The sequence below is a fragment of the Oncorhynchus nerka genome, linkage group LG9a, assembly GCF_034236695.1.
Source record: "Oncorhynchus nerka isolate Pitt River linkage group LG9a, Oner_Uvic_2.0, whole genome shotgun sequence".
NCBI lineage: Eukaryota > Metazoa > Chordata > Actinopteri > Salmoniformes > Salmonidae > Oncorhynchus > Oncorhynchus nerka.
The window spans coordinates 35439569-35462157 of NC_088404.1; the positions used below are offsets into that span (position 1 = coordinate 35439569).

At 42.7% G+C, this 22589-nt stretch overlaps 1 protein-coding gene across 2 annotated transcripts in view; it reads right to left on the reverse strand.

Moving 5' to 3' along the window:
- LOC115134221 (RNA polymerase II elongation factor ELL2-like) overlaps positions 1 to 21482 on the reverse strand; it is a 40118-nt gene extending 18636 nt beyond the window's left edge. For both annotated transcript variants that reach the window (XM_029667971.2, XM_029667973.2), the window contains exons 1-4: positions 21345 to 21482; positions 18240 to 18287; positions 2479 to 2606; positions 1637 to 1797 (exon numbers count right to left, since the gene is read on the reverse strand). In XM_029667971.2, the coding sequence (XP_029523831.1) occupies positions 1637 to 1797; positions 2479 to 2606; positions 18240 to 18287; positions 21345 to 21482 (475 nt within the window). The remainder of the gene's footprint in view (positions 1 to 1636; positions 1798 to 2478; positions 2607 to 18239; positions 18288 to 21344) is intronic.
- Positions 21483 to 22589: the final 1107 nt, after the last annotated feature.

Here is a 22589-nt window from a genome sequence, read left to right on the forward strand (position 1 = left end):
TAACAGGATTGTGCAACAGCCCTCAAGGAGCCTATTTCAACAGTATGGCATGTCATGTGTTCTGCCACCTCTGGTCTCTTGGCCCTCCCACCCCTACGGGAAGGCAGCTCAGCCCAGTCCAGTCCAAGCTCTTCTCTCTTCTGGCACCCCAATGGTAAAGCCAGCTTCCCCTGAAGCCAGGACAGCAGAGTCCCTGCCCATCTACCAAAAACATCTGAAACCCTACCTCTTTAAAGAGTATCTGAAATAGTCCCACAGCACCCCCCCCCCCTACTTTATTGAGGAAAAATGTCATTACTATGACTGAGATATGTGGTTGTCTCACCTAGCCATCTTAATATGAATGCACTAACTGTAAGTCGCTCTGGATAAGAGTGTCTGCTAAATGACTACAATTTAAAATGTTAAAATGTGTTGCGTGCTTCATCAGTGGTAGAACATGGATTGTGCAGTATGTTCTATTTATGTTTTAGACAATATGTGTAAAACTGTCAGTGTCTGCAAAGAAGAGCTCTATGTGCCTTAAATCCACAAATGCATATTATGTCATAAAGACAGCATAGTTCTACACGTCTGTTCAGGTTATAATACACAGCATCGGTAACATGTCCATTTAGTATCACACTGCATCTCAGTGCTAGAGGTTTGATACCGGGCTGTATCACACTGAATCTCAGTGCTAGAGGTTTGATACCGGGCTGTATCACACTGCATCTCAGTGCTAGAGGTTCGATACCGTGCTGTATCACACTGCATCTCAGTGCTAGAGGTTTGATACCGGGCTGTATCACACTGCATCGCAGTGCTAGAGGTTTGATACCGGGCTGTATCACACTGCATCGCAGTGCTAGAGGTTTGATACCGGGCTGTATCACACTGCATCGCAGTGCTAGAGGTTTGATACCGGGCTGTATCACAACCAGCCATGATTGGGAGTCCCATAGGGTGGCGCACAATTGGCCCAGCGTCATCCGGGTTAAGGGAGGGTTTGGCCGGGGTAGGCCCTCATTGTAAAATAAGAATTTGTTCTTAACTGGCTTGCCTAGTTAAATAAAGGTTCAATAAAAAAGTATGCTCCCACAATAATATATTTACATAGTGGCACAAACAGGTTTTTGATTCTGATTTTCGTCAGTTCTTAACTACTTATGGTAAATTATGGCCTTTGCTTCAGAGAATCTGCAAACAATAATTCCGTATTTCAGCTGATGAAAACTAATTGAATCGCAGCCACTGTAATTAAACTCTTAGGCAGAACTTCATCCACTCAGCATGAGACTTGTTAGTGCATACTTCTGGCAAACTCAATCACATGAATGGAGCTGGCAGGCAGGTTGGCAGTGTGCCTGAGCAATCTGGTCTAAATGAAGGGAGAAGAAGAAGAAAAAGAGGCCTCCCCTGTCGCATGAATAATTGCAACCCAGTACTTTGATCAACTATGCGATAACTTCCACACCATATGGCAATTATCAGCAGGACAAGATGGTAAAAGGCGATGGATTAGAAGCTTTCAGAGAACATTAAAACACCTCAATTTTTTTGCCCTTGATCCCCAAAGGTAAAGGGCTCGGTGTGAAGCTGGTTTGGACATAGCTCAGCCAGCAGAGGAAAAAGCAGCCTGTGACTGCAGACTTACCACGAGTGGAGCCTGGCTTGATCTCGATGGCCGACCTGCTCATGATGTCCTTCTCCACCTGAGACATGCGCTCCCGGGTCATCTGGTATGAGTCATCAGTGGCACACACAGTGATCTTGTCCTGAATACTGCCCTGGCCCTCCAGGTGCTCCCTGCCCTCCCTGAGGCGAGTAGAAGATCAGGCTCACATAGCAGCAAAAAGTCTCACACTACTTCCAAATCAATACAGCATTTCTTGAAAATGTGTTTTGTGTGATTCTGTCTACATATGACATGTGTCTCACTCCCATGGCTGGTTCTGTGACTTCTGTCCTCATGCTTGTTCCTCACATCCTATGCTAAGGCATTAAGCTGCAGAACAAGTGAAGTATTGTAAAAGCCACAAGACTTTGAGCTGCAGGGCAAACAGAGCGTCACAGCTCTACCCCTCCAACTAACCCTACATGGTTCCAAACACTGTGATCTCACTGTCCTCAGACATGTGTAGGTCAAAGGTCTAGAGACAACCAACCTCAACTGTCAAACTTTAGCAACACAGTATGCTAAATAGGTGCTTACAGTAACTCAAAAGACAAAACAAAAAGCTCAACAGAAAGTACTTAAATCAAAAGGACAGAGTTTATGAGTAGTTCTAAAATAAGACTGAACTGTATTATACATGCAATGGTAAGAACAATTGTCTGAGGATAAGCTGTAATTTGAAGCAGTCACATTGTGACAAGGATTACTTAGGTTGGCAATGGGAGAGAGAGTGTAAGAGAGAGCCGTGTCTCAGAAGTCCTGTGGTCACAATCTGACTGAACTGGCTGTGGTTGACTGTGAAAACAGTGGTGTGTGCTTACCTTGAGACATACTGGTGGGTGCAGTCGAAGCTGGCCTGAGGTTTGTCCTTGCTATCACTGGACAGGTAGAAGGAGAAGACCCGTAGTGCGTCCGAGGCATCTGGGGACGGGGCGGGGATCTTGATGTACTGTTGTCAGGGGACACAGAGAGATCGTTAGAACACTGAGGGGACCTTGTGTAAAATGATAAATGTTTATCATGTTTAGCTGTGCCATCGGACTGCATATTCTAAACATGCTAAATGAAATGCCTTGCGTTTGTGTCATATAATCCGAAAGGTTTTGGAATCTAACGTATACAGGACTGTAAAGAAGGAAGTCATCAATTAGGTTACACATTTAATTGGATAGCAAAACGTGCTAAATAGGAAGACTGAGGTTATTGACATTACATATGATTTAACTGCTCAGGGTGGCAGCCAGGCAGCCTCTGGCTTAATGTGATATAAAATGAAGCCACATCTGAAGCATTTGAAAGTCAACTAGGCATATCATATCACTTCTCCAATCTAATTCCAAACGTCAACACACATCTTTGAAAGCCGTGCTGTAGTTCTGCTCTTCGATGGTACACTATATATACAAAGGTATGTGGACACCCGTTCAAATAAGTGGATTTGACTATTTAAGCCACACCCGTTGCTGACAGGTGTATAAAATTGAGCACACTGCCATGCAATCTCTATAGACAAACATTGGCAGTAGAATGCCCTTACTGAAGAGCTCAGTGACTTTCAATGTGGCACCGTCATAGAATGCCCCCTTTCCAACAAGTGAGTTCGTCAAGTTTCTCCCTGCTAGAGCTGTCCCGATCAATTGTAAGTGCTGTTATTGTGAACTGGAAATGACTAGGAGCAACAACGGTTAAGCCTCGAAGTGGTAGGCCACACAAGCTCACAGAACGGGACCGCCGAGTTCTGAAGGGCATAAAAATCATCTGTCCTTTGTTGCAACACATACTGCTGAGGTCCAATCTGCCTCTGGAAGCATTAACTATTCGTCAGGAGCTTAATTAAATGGGTCTCCATGGCTGAGCAGATGCACACAAGTCTAAGGTCACCATGTGCAATGCCAAGTGTTGGCTGGATTGGTGTAAAGCTCACCCCATTGGACTCTGGAGCAGTGGAAATGTGTTCTCTGGAGTGATGAATCACGCTTCACAATCTGGCAGTCCGACGGTCAAATCTGGGTTTGGCGGATGCCAAGAAATGCAGAGTGCCAACTATAAAGTTTGGTGGAGGAGAAATAATGGTCTGGGGATGTTTTTCATGGTTCGGGCTAGGCCCCTTAGTTCCAGTGAAGGGAAATCTTAATGCTACAGCATACAATGACATTCTAGATGATTCTGTGCCTCCAACTTTGGGGAAGGCCCTTTCCTGTTCAGCATGACAATGCCCCAGTGCACAAAGCGAGGTTCATGCATAAATGGTTTGTTGAGATCGGAGTGGAAGAACCGAACCTCAACCCCATTGAACACCTTTGGGATGAATTGGAACGCCGACTGCGAGCCAGGCCTAATCGCCCAACATCAGTGCCTGACCTCACTAATGTTCTCGTGGCTGAATGGAAGCAAGTCCCCGCAGCAATGTTCCAACATCTAGCGGAAAGCCTTCCCAGAAGAGTGGAGGCTGTTATAGCCATATTAATGCCCATGATTTTGGAATGAGATGTTTGACGAACAGGTGTCCATATACATGTAGTGTAATATCGATTACAGTGTTCCTCTGTAGTTGCTAACTGAATGTTGTGTCCATACAGAGCAAATCAGTTACTCAATTTTCAATCGCTGTTCCTAGCCCACTCCTGGTATAGAGAACAGTGTAGACGGTAGTTTCTACAAAACATTTTTTACAGATTCTTTCTATTCATACTATTAAATGGTAAGTCTTAAACAAGTCTTTAAAAAACACTTTCCCTTCTTCTGTCTAAAAGTTATTGTGTGCTTGGTACATCCATATAAAACCATCTTCTCTCCAAACTAACATTCTCTGCTATCCTCAAACAACCCAAGATAAAAATGTAAGCACAGCGCACAAAAACACCAATTATAGATGTATAAATACAGTCTTAAAACAGGCTAAATGTAAAAGGTGTCCATCTGTAGAGCACCATGTTAATCATCTACCTATACCAGTTTTACTGTATTCTGCATGTTACACTCTGTGACACACTTGTATCAAGCTTGCAGCATTGCTGCTTTGATGTTCCTGCTTTGGAACAACACTGTTATTTAATGAGTACAGTTTATCTCACCAGGGGGTGATTGGAGTAAATGTAATCTAGAAGTTTATTCGCTAGTGGACCAAAGTAGATTTTAATGTATTGATATGAGAGCGGCTTGACCCCCCGCTGTTTTCAAGCCATAAAACTGACCTAAATAAGCAACTGTCTAAGACAATAAGGTCAGTTTTATGGCTTGGTAACGCCAGGATATCAGCCTCCCCAGTCCAATGGGACATACTAGGTGACCTCTTGTCAGCCATTGGACCGGGGTGGCTGATATCCTGGCATTACCAATAGGAACTCATGACCCTCCCACCTGGATAATAGTGTCCAGTGTCATATACAGTACTGTCCAGGGCTCCCCTGGCGACCAACAGAGCTATGGGGCCACCATCAGTTACATTAAATGGCCTAAAAACCTACTTTCACTAAATGGCCAATTCAACAAAGAATGTTATTAACCAAGAGGTATTGTAATGTACTTAAAAACATTGGGCACTGACTGTCCATTTATTCAAGTTGAAATGGACAGTTTTGTTGATGCTGAGCCTGTGCCCTAGGGTCTCTTCTCACTACGAGAGATTGCCCAGAGGTTTCGAGAAAATACCCTCGGCTAGACCTTTAACTGTAATACACCACCTCTGGAGGTTGCGGGTGAGAAGAATTGTCTTCTAAATACACCACCTCTGGAGGTTGCGGGTGAGAAGAATTGTCTTCTAAATACACCACCTCCGGAGGTTGCGGGTGAGAAGAATTGTCTTCTAAATACATCACCTCCGGAGGTTGCGGGTGAGAAGAATTGTCTTCTAAATACACCACCTCCGGAGGTTGCGGGTGAGAAGAATTGTCTTCTAAATACACCACCTCCGGAGGTTGCGGGTGAGAAGAATTGTCTTCTAAATACACCACCTCCGGAGGTTGCGGGTGAGAAGAATTGTCTTCTAAATACACCACCTCGGAGGTTGCGGGTGAGAAGAATTGTCTTCTAAATACACCACCTCTGGAGGTTGCGGGTGAGAAGAATTGTCTTCTAAATACACCACCTCTGGAGGTTGCGGGTGAGAAGAATTGTCTTCTAAATACACCACCTCCGGAGGTTGTGGGTGAGAAGAATTGTCTTCTAAATACACCACCTCCGGAGGTTGCGGGTGAGCCTTGCTCACCCCCCCTCCGAGCATTGCAGAATTGTCTTCTAGAGTGAAATGCTTCTACAGTAAAATTCTAAATAGCAGAGCAATGTTTTTTAAACAGCTGAAATGTATCGGCATTTTCCTTATATTTGAGACTCGTTTACTCCGAAATTGACACCGTAGCTTTGAGGGAATCTCAGAACACTGTCATTTATTTCAAAGCAAAAAGCTAACAAGAATGCAAGTAGCTGAATTTCTCAACTCCAAGATGTACAAGTACAATAAAGTTGAGTGGTGACGAGTGTGGGTGTACTGCACCTCCGACTAGATCGAGTTGCTGTCAGTTGATACTTGTAAAAATGTCCATTATTGAATGATTTCCTTGTACCCATGTTTGTCCTGTGTAAATGCAAGCTTTTCTTTGGGTGCTAAAATCCATAGTTTTTTAAATGAAAATTGCATTTTATGTGAGCAATCTAGCTATGGTTCAGATAGCTGAATGCTAACGTCAGCCAATGTTAACTAACGAAGCTAACTAGCTAGCTAGTAATATGCAAGGGTGAAAGTAAGGCAGGCTGGTATGGCATCCTGGCAAAATACACCATACAGGTAAAATATGAGCCTCTCTCAATAAATAAAACAAAATGTAAAGAAAATTGTAGGCTATTACACCACTATTTATCATTACTGCATGTCAGAGGCATGACCATCTTGCAAATGGACTTATAAATGAGCGTCAGGAGCCTACGCTCCAAAATGTGATGTGGTACGAAGAGAACATTTAAATCAGAACATGATTGACATTTTGCCAAGGCAGAGATAAGTGACCGAGACGGGCACGGACAGCAGTGGCTGCATAAATTCTGGCGTAATGACAATCGTCAAATGTCATACATTTTGTTAGGGTGTTTTGTGTAACAGATGTCTCTTTCCATTCACCACTGTTTGGAGGCTGGAAATATGTGGATGAACATGCACGGGTAGCCTAGTAAAGGAGCCATTTGAAGTGACGGTTTGACAAGTGTGTACACACATAGGCGGTCCCGTACCGGGAACAAATTAATTAAACTTCCACCCCTGGTAATATGCGAGGAGGATGCATACATTTTGCTTAGCTTGCTAGCTACTTATCACTGTATAATATTAATGACCCTGTATGATAATGTTACTGTACTTTTATATTTGTATGAGAGGGGTAAAGGTACATTTTTGCTTTTTTAAAGTTACTTGATGAAGCAGATGTTGTTGGCTAACGTTAGCTAGCAGCTGTGCCACTTTGGGTGTGATATTGTTTTGGTCCTAAATTAATGAGTGGATGGACGAGAAAATAAACCATTTTGACGTCTGCACATGCTTGTGAATTGTTGCATTATTTAAAGAGTGTAATATGGTTTTCTTGCATTAATCAAGAGTGCAATATGGTAGATTAAAAGTTGCTCGCATAGCTGGCTAGCGGGTACTGTGATAATTACGGTAAATTTGAGCTGCGAAGCAAGAACGTCATCCGCTCTCTCAGCATGGGACATTCCATTGCTAATGTAAATTGAGAAGTTTATGTACATATTATGTAAATAGACATTTTTGTCCCGATGCCTCTCTTTCAACCTTCGTCAATCTGAATTAGCAGAGGAAATTTGAGAACAAGATCTAATTAAATGACATTTTATTCATCACATGCTCTTAAACAACAGGTGTAGACTAACAGTGAAATGCTTACTTTCGGGCCCTTCACAACAATGCAGAGAAAGAAAAAAGAGGAATAGAAAAGTAAAACACGTAATAATAAAAGTGATAATAAATACACAGTGAGTGACGATAAATTGGCTATATACACAGGGTACCAGTACAGATGTGCAGGAGTACAAGGTAATTGAGGTAGATATGTACATATAACTAGGAATAAAGTGACTAGGCAACAGGATTGAAAGTAAACAGTAGCAGCAGTGTATGTTACGAATCAAACAAAGTTTGTGCAAAAAGGGTTAATGCAGATAGTTCAGGTAGCTATTTGGTTAACTAATTAATTAACTTATGGCTTGGGGGTAGAAGCTGTTCAGGGTCCTGTTGGTTCCAGACTTTGTGCATCAGTACCGCTTGCAGTGCAGTAGCAGAGAGAACAGTCTATGACTTGAGAGGCTTGAGTCTTTGATCATTTTTAGGTCCTTCCTCTGACACCGCCTGAAAGGGGCAGAGAGATGGGCCACAGAATGATTACTTCTTTTGACCCAGCATGATTACTGACTGACTGACAATGTGCACAGCCATACAGTACTCAGAAATTGTTGGCAAATCATCTGAAAGTAAGTCACTTTCACTTCTCTAATGGTGTCAGACTAGCTTGACACGGCTAACAACACAAAGGACCAAAACATAACGTCATATTTTCATCTTATTAGGAGCCATAAGAAAAACAGAGGACAGACAGTGGCCTTGAAACAGTATGTTTCGTTATATTTGTGAAGTGATTGATTCCAGGCTGGCTGGCAGAAAGCACAGTGCCTGGGGTAGATGTGGCAGGCAGGACTCTGGCTGCCACAAATGCCTAGTTATGCAGTACAGCAATAAGCAGCTTCTGTAGCTTGTAGCCAATAAACAGTTCCTCTTTCAACCCCCCCCCCATCTCTCTCCCCCTCCGAACCCCACAGCGAGCTATGCACCCTACCCCCATCACCGAGCCTCAGCTCTCTTTATAGCACACAACATGCAAGCCACACTGCGGAACACAAAATGCAAGGCAGCCCACAAAGCCATGGACACTTGTGATATCCAACTGACCATTAGTTATGTTGACCTATATCTGTCCAGCCCTTTGTGAAGTGGGGTACGATTCCACTAATGGCTGCTTAAGGTTTCTGCTAATTAACTGCCATCAACCAAAAAAAGAGTCAAAGTAAACAGAAGAGCCATATCGTCAGGACCTATTACCTCAAGACTTGGTCTTGACCAAAATTACAAGCAACAAGTCATAGAAAGAGAGGCTCCAGAAGTAGGTCAAGGCAGACAGCATTGCAATGGAGAATGACTTGTTTCAAATGGAGACGCTGATAAACAAAAGCCTGCCTGCCCCTAGGGAGAGCACAGCTCAGGGTTTACGGTCTTAGCTGTGCAATCCCCCGCACCCCCTAGAACCCCAACCCCCATAACGCCAGCACTTCCCTCGGTTTCTATGCCCTTAGTGCGAGGCAAGCATCGAGCACCCCCCCTCCAGCCAAGCGTTAGAGTTGCTTGTCACCTAATCAATGTTACTCAGGTCAGTCCATTTTGAGGGCGCCCCCATTTTATTCACAGCTTTCTTCTTCATCTTCATAACCATATGTAATTTAACCCATTAGTTCCCAGCTCTGCACTCCTGGCTCCTGGGGGAGAAACCATCTCCCCTGGCAGCTTTTAGCCCCGACAGTACCTGGTGTGAAGTTTAAGGGCCCTAAAGCATGAGGCACTACCGTTAAAAGCTCTGTCTGAGCACACAGGGGCCATCATCAACTGGCTACCTGCCACTTTCTCCTGTCTTCAGATTACATTTCCCAGGACAGTTAATCATGCTAGAGGGTTTCGAATAAACACTTAATAGAAAAGGTACACGAAAAAGCTTAGGCCTACATTTGTGTGCTTTGTGTATTTAAAAGAAATCTATACAAATGTTCATCACAACAAAACTCTTGAAATATTGATAATTTGTTTTAAACTAAATAAAAAATAATCAATATTTTGTGTGTTCCCATTTTCCAAACTGATGGAAATCTAACATGACTTTTACCTTGGTCCCTTTCTGTTCCAGAACCACCACCCACATTGACAGGTAAGTTTAATATCAGCGTGAGTAACAGAGATGTGTATTTCCATAAAGCAGACTCACACAGGGCAGGCAGGTTGCACCATAAAGCTGTCCTTGCCCTGGGCCCCCAGGCCTCAGGGGCCCCTGTCTTCCCCAGGCAGTGTGAGCCTTCCCTTTCCATCTCTGGTTAGGCGGGGGAGCCCCACACTCCCGCAGGTCACATGGAAGGACTAAGATCAAACATCTCCTAAGCTACGCTGCAGCTGAGGCCGTATGCCACACCTCAACATCAGCGGTCAATGCCTCCAACTAACTACTTAGGCCTACATAGGAAACAAATCAATATTTAGTGTTCGCTAACCACAGGAATTAGGCATCACACTTCTGTCTGTACTCTTTATTTTATCTGATCATTCCAAGGGACATTTAAAATAGTAAGCTATGCCATATTACACAACATGTATTTTGTTCAAATCCTGGTACAATACTCTCAAGACAAGGTACAGGACAATTATAACAAATTGTGAGAAAGAATGGATAACATACGCAAATTATTCTAAAAACGCCCCAACAGAACAAATGGGAGTCAGTGAGCAGTGAACTGTCAGAGGACTGAGTCAGTCAGCTTTGTCCAATAGTGTCCATCCTGTGAGCTGAACTTGGCAGTTGGACAGTCATCCCAGCAAAATGGCATCAGATTGACAATCCTCAGCACCTTGTCAGAACAGTTTCTCAATGGGGCGCGGGGGAAGACACAATAACCCCCACTGTGGCCCAGGCACATATGCTGCAGCCTTACTCCCGGCTGGCTGGCCGGCCCTGTGTGTTTAGAGATGTCAAATACTTTCAGGCTGTTGTAAGGTGTGAACTGGACTGGAACAGAACAACTTGGTGGGGGCTCTGCTGTTAGAGCAGGACAAAGGGCACCCCTCATTGGTGTCCATGGAAAACTCCTCCTCTGACACACAGACAGCATTAACACTATTCATCATCTCTGATCATGCTGCTCTTCTTCTGCCTTAAATTTGGTGGCGGATGAGATCATTATTCTGGTAAAGATATATACTTTCTTTCCTCCTGCTAACCACCCATCTGCCAGGAAAGATAAGTATTTCTTTGGTGATGTTCTTTTCTTCTTCTTGGGTCTGTAGACATTACCGAGCAGGTAGAGATCCTAGCTCTGGTATTTAGCATGGCAGCACAGTGATGGGAGCAGGTGCCTAGATATATGAATGTGATTTACTCTAGTCTGTGCCCCTGCCCTTGTCTGTACTGACACTACTGGCCATTGTCCTCTTATCCCAGTCTGCACAGTCATAGCTGCTGCTGTGAGCTGCCTGTCTTTTGTTCTTGCATCTTCCCCCACAGAGCTGAGAGCAATGGACCGTCGGCCAGCCTGGATTATTCATGAACAGCAGGGACGTGTGGCGGGCGGCTGGAGAGGGCTAGGACAACAGCACCGTCACAGCGTGACTCCCAGCTCAGCTCGTGCATGAGGAACGGTACTCCACAGTCCTCTCTTTCCCTGTCTCTCTGGTATGTGGTGATCACCAAAGCATCCCAAATGAGAGGACAAACAGAACAGAGAGAACTACTCTGGGAGGAGGAGGAGGGGTGGATTAGAGCTGATGACAACAGCATTCCCTCCCTCTGCCACGCTGCCTCTCCTCACAAACAGCAATACACACACGCTGGATCCATGTGTACTATGAGGACACACTGCTAAAACACTCACAATGTTCCACACAGAACTATTGGTCAAAAAGGAAAAGGAAGCTTACAAGTGGCGTTTAAAAAGGAAGGCATTATTCCAATGACACATGCAGACAACCATAGAAGGCAACACAGGCAGACGATGCCACAGGGAAATCTGGGGCACATATTCATTCCGGCTCTCCACAATCCTCCCGCTGTTTACCGTATGATCAATGACTCATAGATCATGAACACAATGCATGAGATCACCTCTCTTTTAAATCATGCTTTTAGTGAGGCTGTCTTTTTGTTCCTGTGCTTCAAGTCAGCCCTACCGTTGATAAAGACTTGCCGATCCACAGAGAGGAGGATTGGGGGTTTTAAGGGGGTGGGCAATTGGCCTGGCTACAGCATCCCCCAAGGTATCGACTCTTATGCCAAGCAAAATGTGCCTTCTCCAAGAGAGGCTGGGCTAATCTGTCAACCTCAGCAAACATATGGTTCAATAACTCACTCCCTTCATTCCTGTACAGTATATCACCCATTCTAAATCTGGTAAACAACGAGGTTGTTATTCTTCTTTAGGTTAAACAATAGCTCAGTCTGTAGTACTCTAGTGATTTGAACCCTAAAGAACACAAGCACTACAGACTTCAGACAGAAACTCTCCCCTCTGACTATTCCACTTCCGTAACCATCTTTGTTTACAGAGGCAGTGTTGCTTGTATCCTGTTGTGCTGCATTTTTAAAATGCTGGAAAAATAATGGATGTGGGAAGAGTTGAGGAAAAGTGACCATTGCTGATAGCCGAACAACCAACCAGACAAACTGAAAGATCGGAGGAACAGAGGATTGCTCTTTCTAACATCACATACTGCTTTTCACTCTCGCTGATGTCTGTTTTGTTGCACTGGTGCTTTCAGAGAAGAAGAAAAAATATATATTTCAAAGTGATGTTATTACCCTCCTAGGTAGCTTCTGGGTCAGTGCTTACTGGTGTACAGATGGATTTAGTTCCAACAGGATCTCCTTGGTTTAGCCTATTCCTGTGATGTGATATAAATAGCTGCCATGATGTTCCTATCACTGTTGATGTAATGAAAGTAGAACACTACAACTGTACATGTATAAACAGTGGGGGCTGGGTATGTCAATCAATATTCCTAATAGTTTTTTGACATGTGCTAATAAATAAACACATATTGGTTGAGCTATTATGTGAGCAGCACTACAACATCCTGGATCTATTAGTCATCCTGGATAGGTGACCACACACTCTCTGAGTGGGTGCCCGGCCAGATAGATCAGTGCTGCTGGGAATCAACATGTTCTCAGTCCAACGACCAAACAATCAAAACATCAGAACTCCGTACCTCCAGTTCCATATCTGTGTTAAGTTACATGCTTAATTACTGCACAAAAACATGCAAATATGTTTTAACAAAACATTGTAACTTGGAATAATATCCTCCTCGAATCCCTACTTCAGAGCTACACGAGCTTTCTCAATATCAGAGCTGCTTGCTAAAGAAAGAGAGCCGGGCTTCCCTGGACTGGGAGATGTCTCATTAGGCTTGTCCCTCAGATACTGTGATCCCAAAATACTGGGGCCAACAGCTTTGCCAGTCAAAACAGTGGGCCTCAGATGCGCAGGGCACACAGAGCCTTTTTCCTAGCTTGACACATCTGGATGAGTAGAGCGACGTGTGCCTGAAGGACGACTCCCCCCACCTTCTAGTTGTGCCACTGGGAAAGGACCTCTCTCTGACTGCATTCCTCTTATTGTTATTCTAATTAGCTTTCGGGAAAATACCTGACGGGCATGCACACACCGACACACACACACACACCGACACACACACCGACACGAAGCTAAAGCTAATTTGCAGTGAGATGGAGAGGCGGAGCGCTCTGGGTGGGGGTAGGGTCGGGGCAGCCGCATGTGAGATGGAGGCCCTGATGTCGCCCAAGGCTTCAGCCAAGGCAGAGGGTGAAACGGCACAATAATCAGGGAGGTAGACGGGAGGGACCGGGGGGGTCCTAGCTGAGCCACACACAGTTGTCATTAGATGATCCCTGGGAAGAATAGTCCCTAATGCCTCCTCTACTCTCCTCTCAGCACCAGACAGCATTTAGGATCTATACTCATTGAGGGGGATTAAGGAGAATTTTGAGAGATTGTCGGGAGGTATCAATTCTCATGAGACATTACAGTAATGTAAATTTCTGTATTTCTCACATCTCTAACACTACCTTTGGAGGTCGCACACGACACTCACCCGACAGTTTCCCCCTCTAAGCAGTGCAGTGTCTCTAAGCAGTGCAGTGTCTCTAAGCAGTGCAGTGTAAACAGAATTGTCTCGTTCAACCCAACATTCATACAGCAAAAATACAACTGAAATGTGTAGACATTTTCAATATATTTGAGACTTTTATTAAGTTTTCACCTGTTACTTTCTGAAATTGTCGCCTTAGCTTTAAAAAAGGGAAGCTCAGTGTTTTCCCCCTTGAATGCTCTGAGCCACCTTCCTGGTAAGAAGAATGTAGCAAGAAGCTAATCAATTCACCAAATCAAAACCAATTTTATTTGTCACATACACGTGTTTAGCAGATGTTATTGTGGGGGTAGCGAAATGCTCGTCTTCCTAGCTCCAACAGTGCAGTAATATCTAACAAGTAATATCTAACAATTTCACAACAATACACACAGTATACACAAATCTAAAGTAAAGGAATGGAATTAAGAATATATAAATATTTGGATGAGCATGTCCAGGAAAATGATCAACGTTTTCAGTCACAATTTTGCGTTTACCTCCTATAATGCCTATAATTCCATGATATTGATCAAATGAAGCCTAGTTTGTTATAAGGTAACTTTAATAGGCTGAAGCTGATATTTTCTGTCCGTATGAGAGGAGTAAACATTCATGTTTGATATGCTAACGTTACTAGCTATCTAGCTGTGGTCTTGAAAGCTACATTTAATATGTGTACAAACGAGAAAATAAACCCTTTATTTGTCTGCACTGGCTTGTCAATTGTCACATTATTCAAGAGTGTAATATGGTTTAGTTGCATTATTCAAAATTGTAGCTAATCTGTTTTAGAGGAAAAGTTGCTTGTTTTGTTAAATAATTGCAAGCTTACTGGCTAGACGGTGGCTACTGGCTAAGTTACTGTGATAGTGATATTTATGGTAAATTTGGAGCTGCCAAGCAAGAATGTCACGTTACCAGCCACAACAAAAGGTAAGGCAAGGATGGCATGTAAATTGAAATGTTTACATACATATTATGTCAGGTGTAATCTCTTTACACTTATTTGTTGTTATTATTATTATTATTTCACCTTTATTTAAGCAGAGTGACACAAACAACACAGAGTTACACATGGAATAAACAAACGTACAGTCAATAACGCAATAGAAAAATCTATATACAGTGTGTGCACATGCAGTAAGATTAGAGAGGTAAGGCAATAAATAGGCCAGTGGCGAATTTACAATTTAGCAATTAAACACTGGAGTGATAGATCTGCAGAAGATGAACGTGCAAGTAGAGATACTGGGGTGCAAAAGAGCAAAAAAATAAATAACAATATGGGGATGAGTTAGTTGGGTGGGCTATTTACAGATGGGCTGTGTACAGGTGCAATGATCGGTAAGCAGCTCTGACAGCTGATGCTTAAAGTTAGTGAGGGAGATATAAGACTCCAGATTCAGTGATTTTTGCAATTTGTTCCAGTCATTGGCAGCAGAGAACTGGAAGGAAAGGTGGCCTAAGGAGGAGTTGGCTTTGGGGATGACGAGAGAAATATACATTCTGGAGCGCGTGCTATGGGAGGGTGCTGCTATGGTGACCAGTGAGCTGAGACAAGGAGGGGCTTTACCTAGCAAAGACTTATAGATGACCTTGAGCCAGTGGGTTTGGCGACAAATATGAAGCGAGGGCCAGCCAACGAGAGAGCATACAGGTCGCAGTGGTGGGTAGTATATGGGGCTTTGGTGACAAAACGGATGGCACTGTGATAGACTACATCCAATTTTCTTTGTAGAGTGTTGGAGGCTATTTTGTAAATGACATCGCCGAAGTCAAGGATCGGTAGGATAGTCAGTTTCACGAGGGTATGTTTGGCAGCATGAGTGAAGGATGCTTTGTTGCGAAACAGGGAGCCGATTCTAGATTTAATTTTGGATTGGAGATGCATAATGTGAGTCTGGAAGGAGAGTTTACAGTCTAACCAGACATCACCTCAGTTCCTGCCATCCAGGACATCTATACCAGGCGGTGTCAAAGGAAGGCCCTTAACATTGCCAAAGACTCCAGCCACCCTAGTGATCATGTCCTCTTTGCTACCGCACGGCAAGTGGTACTGCGCCAAGTCTAGGACCAAGAGGCTTCTAAACAGCTTCTACCCTCAAGCCATAAAACCCCTGAACATCTAATCAAATCGCTACCCAGACTACTTACATTGCCTCCCCCCTCTTATGCAGCTGTACTCTCTGTTATTATATAGGCATAGTCACTTGAATAACTCTACCTACATGTACATATTACCTCAATTAACCGGTGCCCCAGCATATTGACTCTGTACCGGTACCCCCTGTATATAGCCTCCACATTGACTCTGTACCGGTACCCCCTGTATATAGCCTCCACATTGACTCTGTACCGGTACCCCCTGTATATAGCCTCCACATTGACTCTGTACCGGTACCCCCTGTATATAGCCTCCACATTGACTCTGTACCGGTACCCCTGTATATAGCCTCCACATTGACTCTGTACCGGTACCCCTGTATATAGTCTCCACATTGACTCTGTACCGGTACCCCCTGTATATAGCCTCCACATTGACTCTGTACCGGTACCCCCTGTATATAGCCTCACTATTGTTATTTTACTGCTTCCCTTTAATTATTTGTTACTTTTATTTCTTTTTTGGGGGTCTTTAAAAAAAACTGCATTGTTGGTTAAGGGCTTGTAAGTAAGCATTTCACTGTAAGGTCTGTTGTATTCGGCGCATGTGACAAATAAAATTGGATTTGATTTTTGATTTGATCATTTGAGTGTCACACGGATTTCCGTTTACTACGTTACATCTAGTCTATTGGACCAGCAGGGCACGTCTGAGAGAACAATGCCGTCTATCACTGGTCACAAGCATCACCCCTCTCATCACATACCCACTCCTCATCCACTAGTCTACATTCACATCTCTTTTGGGCTGGGGGTGATGTCACCAGCTCAAGAGTACAGGAAAATGATATCACTCAACACTGTTTTTGAAATGTTAAGAGCTGCTGTAGATATGATGGGTAAGGACACTGTTTACCGTGACTGTACTGTTAGGAACCTTAGAGCCCATTGGTCCCCCTCTGTCTGGTGTACCCCAATCTGCCACATTCACCACCATCCTCCCCCCATTAACAGCTTAATCTGCTCTCCCTCCAACGGCAGATAGCTCATTAATGCCCAACCGGCTAGCACAGGGGGCCGCTGTCAGAGGGGGAGGGAGCCTATGCTTGAATTCCGCCAAAGCAATTTGAATATATAATGTGCCAACAAAGATATAATCACAAAATCCTACTCAGTGATTAAAGCATACTTTAATTGCACACACTTAAAAAAGCTAAACAGAAGGACTGATGTCGCCTATCTGTATTCATCGCTTCGATTTTGCATATGTTCAATTACAACACTCGCTGGCTTGCATATGTTTCTGTTTACTTAAGCTACATTCTGTATCAGAGTACTTTATTATTTTCTGATGAAGCGCCATAAAGAACAGTGCAGACAGAGGGAGAACAACTCCACGGCTGCCATAGCATCCCCCTTTCCTCATCTCGGCTCTTTCATGTCTACACAGAGACAACAGGCGTGGAGACATGGGGCTCCCTGGGGTTCACCAACTCCCCAACCTCCTCCCCCTCTCCAAACAAAGCCTTTTCAGTTGCCAGCCTGACCCAGTAACCTGGCTAGCAGCCTGGGGGTATAGTGTACCCTCTCTTAGGGTCTGTGTGAGCACACAGGCCAGCATTTGTGTACAGAGCAAAGTCACTTTGGTCAATGCAGGGATTAGAGCAGCTCCTTTTAGACAGGGCTGAATGTGTGGTAAATGTGCAGTAGGCAGCGCTGGGGAGAAGGCTTTAGTGCCCCGGCTAATCTGGTTGGACACAGGCATCTTTCTTTACTGCTGCTTCACAGGAATGTCTTCTCCCTTTCACTGCCAAGTGTTTCTGTACATTATGTGCTAGGTCTGACTACACTCAGCATCAAGGATAACATGACACATAGCTACAATTAAACAAACTTGGTTTGCAGTATTTATGCATTAGCATATTATCACATATTTTCCCCTGTAGTCAGATAAAAATCACAAACATGGTCCTGGAATACTGTGAGAATAGCAGCTATATGCTTCCAGTTTTCAGAATAACTGGCAGTACTGTAGTTGTGTAAATAAAGACTCTGTATAAACATTGCTGTAGCATGTCTGATTGAATCCAGTTCTAAATCGAACATGGAAAGCTGAAGCATAACAACCCTAAACTCACACATGCCACAAATGCAAAGGAGGTCACATTAAATACTGATAGTCCCTTTGCAAGGCAGTCAAGCTATTATTGTATTTATAACAACAAATGTGAGAACAGCTCCATTCTACTGTATATCTCTGTAAGGCAACAATAACCACCAGCTGAAGAATAGAAGAATAGAACAACATGTGCAATCTAATCAGGCAGGCCTTCAGGGTTTAGTCAGTGGATGCATGCAACTGAACTGCCCTCTTGTTTCAAGACATGTTTTTGAATCTCATAAGAAAATGCAGTGGAGGAACTGTTACGAATGTGTTGCCTGTACAGCAAATCAGAACTAATTCAAGCATTTCATTTGTGAAGCATTAGAAAGGAGGTGAAAACACATTCATCTCACCCCCTGGCTCCCCTTGAAGCAAATTGCTGGCTGATTTGGTAAGGATCCCTGGGGAGAGACAAAAAGAGGAAAGTGGTTATCATGTAATATAACAGACTCAAGCATTGCAGGTAAATACAATACGATTGAACCTAAAATACATCAGGTAAAATTAAATATTGAAATGAAATATTGTTATTTAATAATAAATATTACAAATCTGGTCAAGCTCTGCTAGTAGATATATTTGCTGCAATTACACTGAATACCAGCAATTTCTCCCACAGCAATAATGACTTATTCATCAAGATGAGAATGTATTAAAACAGTGCTACTTAGTTCAGTGGGGCAAATTATACCATTAGCTAACCATCACAATAATTATAGTTTCCCATCCCTTATTTGCCCCCAATGACCGAAGTACAACCTCTTAAATGTTCATTCAATAATAAAACAACCCAGAGATCAATGTTGCTTCACCAATAATCTGCACTGGAATGTCTCTGATTAATCAATCTAGAGCACAGAAAACTTGTTTCACTCAACCAGTTCTCATAGTCAATTGGAAATTGGGGAGGGAGGAAAGGCGATAGAGAGCAAGTGAGAGAGAAAGAGAGAGAGAGAGGGGAGAGAGATTGAGAGAGAGGGGAGAGAGTGTGAGAGAGGGGAGATACAGAGCAAGTGAGAGAGAACAAGGGAGTGAGAGAGAGGGGAAAGATAGCAAGAGAGGAGAGAGAGAGGGAAGTACAGAGCAAGTGAGAGAGAACAAGAGAGTGAGAGAGGGGAGAGAGTGAGAGGGGAGATAGAGAGAATCAAGGAAAAATCCTCATCACAAAGCCTTTAGAGTAGAATCCCTAATCATTTTCTCAGCTGATTTCTCATCAAAATGACTCTACCTTTGTTTACAAGTGAGATACATTTTTATCAGCCCTCCGTACTGTGACCTGCACAAACATGCCCTCCATGTACAACGCTGTCCTCCATGTACAACGCTCTCCTCCAAATAAGCCTTTATGTAACTGTAACCACACTGCATGTTTCAAGTGTTCCTGAACAGTCAAGAAGGATCAGAACCTGTATATGACTAGTATGTAACATGGGAGAGAACAAAAACTGTTATCTCTGAGGTACTCCTAGCGATGATACAGGGTCAAGAGATAAGAGCCATTATCTGAAAGGTACAGCTGCAGCCATGGTCAACAGGCCTGTTTATCTATTGTAGACGGTTTTGGGAGAGGTCATCCTGCTGCTCTCTTTCCCTCTGGTCATTGCTCAATAGGCCTACAGCTCGTGTTGTATTTTAAACGGTAGGCTTATTAGGAATCAATTTGTTTTATGGGTCAGTTGCATGATGAACATTACGGGCTCTTCATTTACTCATACAGAGTGAAACCCACAGAAACTGATAATGACCTGACTTAACAACCTTGTGAAGAAGCATGATGAACTAAATCCCACACTGTAGTTATACATGAGCTATACATATTTGGTTAAAAACTTGACCCATAAAAAAGCCTATTGAAAAGAGAGCAGACCCCTGTATATATACACTTTGTATCTGATTACATTCATGACACTACAGCAGATGTGGGAGTTGCCATGCATTTTCATTGGGAAATGGAACCCATAGTTTAACACCACCTGATGGACCGATGATCTCTGGAATTGGGCGGGCTTCTAAACGTTTAAAGGGCAAAACAATGCACAAGAGCACAGCAACAAAACTTCAAACAACAACGGACTCGGGGGTTGGGGGGAAATTGACAGGGCCCCATCCAACTGCTGTCCAGATTTACAGCAATTGACTGTAGAGGTCTCCAAGTTGTCCCTACTTTTCATAGTTACTACACAACTGCCTGTTGTAGGCTAAGTAAAATACTTAGTACTACCTAAGTCGTTTTTTGGGGGGGTATCTGTAAAGAAAATATGTACTTTTTACTCCATACATTTTCCCTGACACCCACAACTACTCATTATATTTCAAATGCTCAGGCAGGAGAGCAATAGGGTTCAATTCATACACTTATCAATATAACACATTGTCACCCTTACTGCCTCTGATCTGGCAGCCTCACTAAACACAAATGCTGCGTTTGTAAATTGTGTCTGAGTGTTGGAGTGTGCCCCTGGCTGTCCGTAAATTTAATAAAAATAAAGAAAAGTGTGCCATCTGGTTTGCTTAATATAAGGAATTTGATTGACAGCATTTACTTTTACTCAAGTATGACAATGTAGTACTTTTTCCACCACTGTACTTAAGTACATTTAAAACCAGATACTTTAACTTTTACTTGAGTAACTTCTATTAAGGTATCTTTACTTTTACTCAAGTATGACAGTTGAGTACTTTTTCTACCACTGACAACAGGCATCAAAGGAATTTTTAATCTCCAAAAAAACACATAGGCTAGGCTACAGTTACTTAGAAATGCTTACTGCATATTATCCATGTCACATAGGCATACGGTTATTAGGCTACACATTTTTCAAACTGATAAACTGCAACATTATCAGAAACCATAACAGCTTATGTAGGCTATTTTACTTTTAACGTAACACGATTGGTGGATAGATTTACAATTTACAATGAATGTTGAGTTCCATTATTCGCAGATAGGTTAAAGCGCTGATGAGAGCATAAATATGGTCTTGCGCTATTTATTTTCAAATTCTAAGCATTATTTATTTGGGTTTCTAAATGACGAATAGATGTTTGGACTATTAAGTCACATAAAATATATTACTTCGAAACATCAATGATCAGAGACCATGCACCACACGAATGAAAGTTAAAGCAATCGGAGGACATTTTCAAAGCAATTTAAAACAACCTCAAATTGTGTATTGGGTGCTGTGGCATAACTTCTATGGTCCCATATAATCAAACAACCATAGACTACTAAAACTGTAAACTATGCCATCGATCAATAAACTATACATAGCCTAGTGTTCACAGTGTACAACAAGCACAATAAACGATAGGCTACTAGGTCGCTGACACTTTCAGTACTTGATGGAACTTTTTACCCAGTGGTCTACCTGTTTTCATTCCGATTAGACTATAGTCGGGAGTATCCAATTAAACAAACACCCAAGCAAGAGCAAATTAAATCGGATGGGACTTACCTTAAGATTTTGGTAGGCTTCAAGCGTTCGAATGGCGGTATCAGTTAGCTTGACGTGATACAGAGTTTTATTTTGAACGTTTTTGTTGATTTTTGCACAGGAGAGCCCATACCGATGCTCCTGTCTCAGCGCTGCCATGTCTACAACTGAGGTAAATTGGCGACATTCTCTGTGAAACGTCACTTGGACCGAGGCGGAGTTAACGTTGCATGCGTCGCCGTGGTCACGTCACACACACACACACACACACACACACACACACACACACACACACACACACACACACACACACACACACACACACACACACACACTTCATGAACATGTCTTTGTATGTTTTTGTTTTGATATTATAATAGCAATGTCATACTGTAGGTTAATTTAGAAGAATATGCTATCTTTTCTTCGTACTGAATGAGAAGGAAAAGGAGGAAAAGCTCTCTGTTAAAATTATACCCCCATCTAGAGAACCTTTCTCTAATAGACTGAAAGCAATTTGAGGTAGACCTATCACAGAAAAAATGCTGAATATATAGTATAGGCCTACTGGCTCTATGTCACCACAATTTTGGGAAGATTGCTTGTGTGACACAAATGCTATGTTTTGGTATGCTTCTATTGTAAATAATAATGAATCATAATCATTGTTATTACTATATTTCATGTGATGATTATTATAATATCATCTCCCTATTGGGTAATAAAAAACAAATGTGTTTATAACCTAGGATCCAATGTATTCTTACAGCCCTGAAGTCATAATAATCGCCACATTGAAAACCATGGAAATATGAAATCTAGAAAAAAATATTTAAAAAAACAATTTTATTCTGAACTAGATTAAAAATACAAAAATATACTCTGTTGATCTGGAGGGCCAATCCCGTGCTCGCAGATAGATGATGTGAAACGGACAGTGATGAAAAACGAGGGAATTTGGGTTAATTAAAGGCATAATCCCTAACAGTCAAGATGCTTGGGCCTTGGATTAATAAGGAGCTCTCTCACAGTCACAAATGGAGTCTTTAATTGCATATGGCTGTCTGAGGTTCTCTATGACTATCTGAACCAGACTATATCAACACTTATCACAGCAAATATATAGTGTACAGTGCAGTATGCTGTCTATTGACAATAATGTAAGAGGAAATACTGAATTCAGACCCTAAAGATTATCACTGTGAATGTTCTTGTCGGTTGTAGCTACTATGTGGGACAATATACCTCAGGAGATTTAACAACCCA